The sequence below is a fragment of the Terrapene carolina genome, unplaced genomic scaffold, assembly GCF_002925995.2.
Source record: "Terrapene carolina triunguis isolate 2854851 unplaced genomic scaffold, T_m_triunguis-2.0 Scaffold88, whole genome shotgun sequence".
In the NCBI taxonomy this organism is placed as follows: Eukaryota; Metazoa; Chordata; order Testudines; family Emydidae; genus Terrapene; species Terrapene triunguis.
In genome coordinates, this window is record NW_020664439.1 from 33,717,919 (window position 1) to 33,726,647 (window position 8,729).

General features: G+C 40.5%; 1 protein-coding gene across 1 annotated transcript in view; it reads right to left on the minus strand.

The window, feature by feature from the left end:
• The window catches only part of SERPINI2 (serpin family I member 2), an 18,591-nt gene extending 13,180 nt beyond the window's left edge, over window positions 1-5,411 (minus strand). The window contains exons 1-2 of the mRNA XM_024195591.2: window positions 5,147-5,411; window positions 1,260-1,487 (exon numbers count right to left, since the gene is read on the minus strand). Of these exons, the coding sequence (XP_024051359.1) occupies window positions 1,260-1,487; window positions 5,147-5,411 (493 nt within the window). The remainder of the gene's footprint in view (window positions 1-1,259; window positions 1,488-5,146) is intronic.
• Between the last annotated feature and the right edge of the window lie 3,318 nt (window positions 5,412-8,729).

The following is an 8,729-nucleotide window of genomic DNA, read 5'->3' on the forward strand; positions in this document are numbered from 1 at the left end:
TTAAGGTGCCACAAGTACTCCTGTTCTTTTTGCGGATACAGACTAACACGACTGCTACTCTGAAACCCTTATAAAGAAACACTCGATTCATAACATGAAGGTTAAGTGATGTAAGGGTGTTTATCTGAGTCTGCAGACAACATTATCTAAAAGGAGGTGTTAATGACGTGAGGATAATTTAAATGCCAACATTAATCATTTCATTGCTTGTTATTTTAGCAGAAACATCAAGCTAATGGGCTTCTCCATTGTTGAATGTAGCAGCAGATATTAGGATGTGTACAGTGGGGCACATAGTTGGTGTCAATAATTGCTTTGGTAAGGAATGAGCAATTCAAATGCCTTTTGCCTCCAAATTTAAAGTCAGCTCTCCACCTGTCCGAAAGGGAAAGGGGAAGAACTACCTCCTCTCCCTGGTACCAAACTCCTAAGTGACTCCAGAATAATGGCAGCCTCCCCACCACTTACCACTCCTGGATACCAAAATCCCCTTTTGTCCCATACCCAGCTTCCAAAACCTCCAACTTTCCCCTAGCAACTTCTTTGGTTCAGTTATTCAATGTCAATACAAAATGTGCAGCACATCAGAGTTAAAATATAGGAGCAGCATAAAATAAATGGAACGTTATCAAACTGAATAACACACAAAATACCATATTAATTGGCAAAGGAAGGTCAGAGAGGACTTAGAGCCAGAGTTACATAATTCTGTGGACCCTGTTGTAAAATTAAGGCTGAATGTTTCACATTGGACATGGGGCTTTGGCTGCTAGCTTCTATTTTACATGGAGTATCAGAGTTTATTTAGCAGCTGTATAGTGTTCTGAAAATTACTAGATTTTACTAACATGTATTAATGATTTACAGTAAATGTGAGAAATGGAACACTTGTTATTAACAAATTAAATAATCATCTACTTGGCAAGGAGTAATAATTTCCAGTGTCCCCAAACCTGTAGCTGTGTAAAAATGCCATACTAAATAATTGTATTAAGAAATGCTTCACATGGCTGTGAATCAAAAGAAGATTATTAGAGTTAGCAAACAGCCTGGTATTTTTCTCTTTTTAAGGGCTAGTTGCTAGTCTTAATAACAGGCTATATTGGAAACAAGGCACTAACTTCCAGATTCCTTCTTCCTTCATATCTGTCACAGATCAATGATACAAACACCAACCCGTTCTATATATTTTAGGGCATTAAAGAGGAGGAACTTAACTAGCAAACAGTGATTTTATGAAAGCTAGAGAGAGAGTTTACCATCTGTTTTGTTTTCTACCCAGGTACTTATGGCCTCTGTGCAAGCTTTTGTGTCTTGGAAATTCACCAGTTTTATAGCAGTCTGAAAAAATTCCTTGTTGCTATGGAGATACTGTTCTTTTACAATGAATCCTTCTTGAAGGTAGAGGGCATTGGCAAGATTAAATGTAAATTCTTTCTTTTCTGAGCTGACAGAGAAAAGTGTCTGGAGCAGAGAGAATTCTTCACCTAAGGAAAATAAATGTTAATAGTAGCATCTTCATTTGAAGAACATAAAACAGCTGTGTAATAGCGTCGTTCTCCATATACAAAACGCATTCCCTAATCCCCTGAAGGCTCAGGTGCAGTACAACTAAGGCTGCTTTTGTAAATGAGCTGCAATATTCTGATTGTTTCCTTTATGCTACATGTACATTTTGAAAAAAATAAAAGATTCAGAGACCCACCACCACCACCACCACCACCCCCGTGTCCCCAGAATACAGGCCCTTTCTACCCAAGCTACCTTGTAAAGGTAACTGTTAAGGTGACTAGATATTCCTGAAAACTGTCAGTGGTTTTAAGGCTTCTTCCAACATCCCTGTCAATGTCATAAAAAATTATTTTTGTGGCACAAGCCACCTGCAGATGCAGGAAAGTAAGCTACAGCAAAAGGGTTCAAGACCGGAAAACTTTAAGGAGGCAAATACTACCTCCCCCCCCCCCCCCCCCAAAAAAAAAGTTTGATTCTGAAAGTGACGAGCATTGCTTGTTGGGGAGGTGGGGATAGAGAGAGAGAGAAGTAGGAACTCTTTTTGCTCTCTCCCCCACCCAAAACTCTCCTATGCATACCTCCTTCACCCCCCACTGAAACCATTCTCTCTCCTGGTCCTCTTGAGTGAAAGGTATAAACATTGGCCTGCTAAACCCAGGGTTGTGAGTTCAATCCTTGAGGGGGCCATTTAGGGATCTGGGGCAAAATCAGTACTTGGTCCTGCTAGTGAAGGCAGGGGGCTGGACTCGATGACCTTTCAAGGTCCCTTCCAGTTCTAGGAGATGGGATATCTCCATTAATTAATTATATTCTATATAAGGAACAACATGCATTAGCCTACACATACAAGATTAATTCACATCACCAGCTTTAGTACAGAGACAGATTATGCCCCTCCTTACTCTCACTGGGTGTACCTTACTCCACAAGCAGGGCCAGTGAAATCAGTGGGATTATACCTAGAATAAGGTACTACTCAGCATGACAGGTTTCAGAGTAGCAGCCAAGTTAGTATGTAGCCGCAAAAAGAACAGGAGTACTTATGGCACCTTAGAGACTAACAAATTTATTTGAGCAAAAGCTTTCGTGGGCTACAGCCCACTTCATGCATCCGATGAAGTGGGCTATAGCCCACGAAAGCTTATGCTAAAATAAATTTGTTAGTCTCTAAGGTGCCACAAGTACTCCTGTTCTTTTTACTCAGCATGAGTAAGGATGGCAAAGTCTGGCTCTTTTAACCTACATGCTCCTTCAAAGGATAATATTGAATGAGCAAAGCATGAACTAAATCTATTTAAAGACAGGGCGAATGACTCTCATTGGTACACTAATTAAATAGATACTATAAATTGAGTATTCCAAGTGTCTGACCACGGCCGGCTCCAGCTTTTTTGCCGCCCCAAGCGGCGTAGCGAAAAAAAAATAAAATCAAGCCAATTGGCAACAGTTTGGCGGCAGCTCTACCGTGCCACTTCATTCTTCTGTGGCAATGCGGCGGCGGGTCCTTCGCTCCCTCTCTTCCTTTTCGGCGGCACTTCAGCGGCAGCTCAAAGAGGAAGAGAGGGACTGAGTGACCCGCCGCTGAATTGCTGCCGAAGACCCGTACCTGCCGTCCCTTTCTATTAGCCGCCCCAAGCACCTGCTTCCTTCGCTGGTGCCTGGAGCTGGCCCTGTGTCTGACTCTGCATGCTTTTCAGTATTGGTAACATGTCTGATAAAGAAGATTTTTGAAGTCACTTTCACATGCTCAGGCTAACCTTATCTTTCTTAAAAGACACTGCAGGGGGCAGATAACGAGGGCACCCCTACCAAGTGTAGTTACACTTTAAAATCCACAATGTATTGATTACATACTTGATTTTTTAAAGTTCCCAGGCCAAATGCATTCCTGAAGGAACTCCACTGAAGTAACTCATTACATCAGGGCTGAATTTTGGCCTCCGGGATTCATTTAACTCTATAATTTAATACATGTAAAAAATGCAGCTTGCAGTGTATCTTCCCTCTTATGACCCAGGCTCAGCTCATTCTATTCCTCTCCTGTTGTGTCACATCTTTATAACAACATGGAGATATGAAATCCATTCAGTGTTGTAACCACCCACTCTAATTAGTTTCCGTTCATGCCATATTGCATTGCATAGGCATTTTGGAAACATCCCTTTCTACCAGTGACTGGCAGCATGACACATGGCAGAGGTCAGAGACTTGATTTTCTAAGTAACTTGTCTGTTTAAATATTTTCTACAAAAATAAAAACGGTTAATATTCATCTGCTTAAATGAATGGATTTATGTCATGCACTGAAGATCTATGAATATGCTATAAATGCCCAGCTGTCCCTTGATAAGTCATTATTCTTAGGCGTCCGTGGAAAAAGACCATTGTACCAAACAAAGTGCTGCAACGCAATGTTAAAAATGTACTTTGCACATTGAATTTGATCTGCAGATCAATGATATCTATTAGGATAGATTGCATTAAAACTATTCAAAGCAATTAAAATTGACTTACTACATTTCCTGGAACCTGTAATTGAACACAGGTTTCAATTAATTCTACTTCTAGCTGTTAAGAATGCAGTGTTTTTTGTACAAAATGTACAAATTTTAAAATCATTTAGCCAACAAATGTTTGTATGTCTTTTTCACTGTAGAATTACCTACTGTAGGGTTATTTTTGAAACTTGTAATGATTTTCCTATTACTCTTCATTAAGATGATATTAAACATAAATAAGGAAGTGGCGGCCAGGGGTGAGTGGCTGGAGTTGACTTCTTATACCCCTTAGGCCAGATTCTGATACTCTTAACTCATATTTGGGAGCACTGCACTCCGTAAGTAGTCTCAAGACTTCAATGGGATGATTTATGGATAAAGGTGCTATACAAATTGTATATATAATGTATTGGGCCCTATCAAATTCACGGTCCATTTTGGTCAATTTCACGGTCATAGGATTTTTAAAAAATCACAAATTTCATGATTTCAGATATTTAAATCTGAAATTTCACGGTGTTGTAACTGTAGGCATCCTGACCCAAAAGGCAGTAGTGGGCGGGGGGAGGGGTTTCAAGGTTATTGTAGGGGGTCATGGTATTGCCACTCTTACTTCTGTGCTACAACTGGCGGCGGCGCTGCTGTCAGAGCTGGGCAGCCAGAGAGCGGTGGCTGCTGGCCGGGAGCCCAGCTCTGAGGGCAGCGCCGCCGCCCGCAGAAGCGCAGAAGTAAGGATGGCATGGTATGGTATCCATGTCAGTGACTGAGCTGGCTGCTATGGAAGAACCTGTTCTGAGAACAAGAAATGTCCATGTGATCAGAAAGCAACTGAGGATCAGAGATTGTAGCTGCTGGCCAATGTCCTCTACCCTGTCCTGCATCTTAGATATGTCCATTTCTGTTTTACTACTTAGCTTCATTAGTTTGAGATTGATATTTGATTTGTATCTTAAGATAAGAGAATGAGATCTAGCAAAAGGAACTAGTGCCATGTGACAGTGATATAATCATTCAAAATCCTGACCATCATGTCATGTGACATAAGCTAGGTACTAAATGCCAGTCACTAACCAGCACTCCTGTGTGTTTCACCATCATTACACAGCATAAATGACAGTAGATCAAACAATACTCACCATCTTTATTTCCTTGCAGTTTCAAAGCTTGTGTTATCTCATTAAGTGCTTTTCCCTTTGCCCCCAACTGCACCGTTCCAAGAAGTAAAGCGACACCAAGCGGCGAGTGTATGATGTTCTCCTCTTTAGGAGAACAATGAAGAACTTGGTAGAGATCCACTGCAAGTTGTGTAGTGCTATCAGCCATCGGATTAGAGATGGGGCTGCAAGTTAAGGACATTCCAGCTGTAATCAAGAGAAGGCTTTGAAATAAAGCACTTCTCATTGTAGCAGTTTATTGCAGCGTTTTCCCCTCTGAATGATTGGAACTGAAATCACATTATAAAAACCAGAATAGTGATTTAACTTCACACCATCACACTTGTCTGAGAAGTTATGATAAACAGCATCTAGCTCCTTTCCATAGTTCTACTGGTCAAGTTCTTTATCTCACCTATAAATTACACACCTAGTATAAAAGAAACTTGTTAACACTAGGAAATGTTACCTTTGATCTCTAATAGAATCTTATGTAAATCATCCCTTAAAGTAAACTGCTATACCTGAAAAGAGGTTTAATCTTGCTAAACAAAAACCTATATAAGAGTAGGTTAACGTGAATATTTAAAGATTGTTTGCAAGTATCATTCTGTGCAACTTTGGCATAATGTATGAAGTGTTCCCCTATTAAGTTCACTGTTTACCAGAGTTAGAAGTTATCCTTTAACAAGTCATAGGAAGGGAAAAGGAATGTCCTTTATTCTGTGCAGTCAGTTAAGTAACTGATCCGTTTAATTGATGCTAGCAACAATTATATACACAGAGCTGTATTACCACAACTGTACATAGTAAAAAATACCATGCTGTGCTTGATTTTATTTGGAATGGAATATACTATTCCAAATGGAGATGATCTGTAGCTGCAAAATATTAATCTGAATCTATACTTCTAACACCTTTAGATTTAGGGTGTTTGGATCTGGGATTTTGAATCAGTGTATTAAGATAACGGGGCTATTTGTACAATTCAGAACAGGGATGAGCTTTCAGACCCAAAAGTGTGTTTGAATCCAGGATTTTGGTGTGGGTCACTCTTGAATTCCAGGTCAAATATTTCTTTAGAAATGTAGCCTCATAATACAAATGTAAATTTGAATAGATCTGGCTTTATAAAGCACCCTTCAAGTCTTATCACAAAAACATTTTACTAAACAATGAATTAAATTCTGGCACCGTAATACAGCAGATATTACAAAACTTAAAATTAACTCACATGAAGCCCGAAATTCAATGGAATCCCTCCTGCTCAAGAGTTACGTTGGAATTGTTAAATTCCAGCTGTGCAAGCATCAAGGGCAGACAGAGGGAGGATACCTCTAGACGTCAGCATTGAGTATAAGCCTGAAGCATGTTAGGAAACTACAGGTTGGAATTTTCAAAGGAGTCTACGGGATCTCCCTTAGGCTGCTTTGAGCAATCTCAGCCTAAACCCCTAACTATCCATTTCAACTGTGCTACACTAAATTCATAATCCAAAGTCCACTGAAAATCACTGGATGTTTTCCATTGACTTTAATGGCTTTAAGCCCTAAAACGTTAAGTTGCAGAATTTTATTTTGAATTCAGTTACAATTACCCACTCCCATTCCTGCTGAAGTCACCGAAAGCATTTCCATTGATTTCAATGGAAATAAGAATCAGGCCCATATTTACTGCTCTGTCCTACCTTAAGACAGCTATAGCTAAAAGGAATTTGGATTAGGCAATAATACAAATACACACCTACATAATTTAAAAGATTTAGTTGTTTTATGCTAATAGCAACCAGGAATGCGTTTCCTGTTCCCAAAAGCAATTTAAAGAATTAATGCATATGCTTACCTGGAAAAACAGTTTCACCTCTCTCTCCACCCTTCACAGCAACACTATACTTAAAAACTGGTTTGCCTTGAAATGAAAAATAAAGAGCAACAAGGACAAGGACACTATTCTATGTTTATCATGAAAAGCAGCATGATTAATGTACCAAAACCCATAACAGGTGGCCACAAAGTATATTATGAAAATTTGTTTTTCTAAAATGTGTCAATATTAATTGGGATGTCTTGCCTGGTGTAAGAAATTAATGGAGAGAACTGTTTTTCAGTTTAATGGGATGACAGCATGACTCAGAAACGTGACCACTGTCCTAATGTGCCCTTCGGATCCTTTTAGTTTACCTTGAGAGAGTCTGCATTTGAAGCAGAACTATGGACTATGCTCCTGAATTGACCCATAGAAATAAAGGTTATTTTTTCCACATGGTTTCACCTGCAAATTGCAAATACATCAGACATTGTGGGTGTATATATTTTAAGCATAGCTGGGAGGGGAAAGGGGACAAAGGGTTACATGTGTTTAGCCCCAGCCTCAGAGCATTGGGAGGCTCTTGCCTCCACAAGGCGTGGTTCTGCCTGGAGTTCCCCATTGTGCTGGGGCAATGATTGGGGGAAGGCTCCTTATTCCATCCTCACACACACAGTTCAGAAGGGCTGGCACAATTTTAGCCTAAACAGTTTAGTGCAACAAGCAGTGATAAAATACTGTGACATTATAGAATAGATATAAGGAATACATGACAGTGTGGTGTAGAGGTTTTAGGGTGTGTCTACACTGCAATTAAAAGCCTGCGGCTGGCCCATGCCAGCTGACTTAAGCTTCTGGGGTCCAGGCAAAGGGGATGTTTAACTGCAGTGTAGACATTCAGGCTCAGGCTGGAGCCCGGACTCTAGGACTTTGCAAGTGTGGAGGGTCCCAGACCTAGGGCTGCAGCCCATGTCCGAATGTCTACACCACAATTAAACAGCCCCTTAGCCCAAGTCTGCTGGTGTGGGCTTGCCAGGGGTGTCTAATTGCAGTGTAGATGTACCCTTAGTCAGCCTGAGTATGGGATGGGCCCATCACAAGTTACGCAAGTCATCCCAAATGCATGCCAATCAAAAAATTGATAAAAATTCATAAAATACTACCCCCGTCAGACATTTGACATAGCCTGTATGTATTACAGAAATAGAATTTTAAGAAGTTTGAGAAACCATTTAGTGCCAATATTTATGATTTCTATAAAGCCAGGCTTCCTTAGTACAGCACCACAACTGCACAAGCTTTAGAGGAAGAATTGTATACATAACATATTGCCCAGCTTGCACCTCAGAGCCGCATGACTTTGAGACAAGGGTGGGAGGGCGTTGCCTTTCATTTCTAGAAGGCAAGAAGGAGCATTTCTATGGCAGATTGCTTTTTTTAAAAAAAATTTGGCTTCTGCTTGAAGCTAGTCAGTTCTGAAATTTAAGTAGAAATGAGATCAGAATAACGTTAATTCATGTTACTCAGCACCACACAGTTGACAGGGACAGTACCCTCTGCTCTACCAATGCTCTCAGCCTTGTTCACTTTTCCTTCAGCTTTTCATGAAACCACCTCCATGCCTTCATCCACATGGACCCCCATGCATGGTACAGCTCAAGCTCATCTGCAGTGCTGTTGCCCTGCCACAACCAAATTCATCTTGAAGACTCCTGCCATGGTGCTGATAGTGAATTAAGATGACCTGTATGTGAGGAGC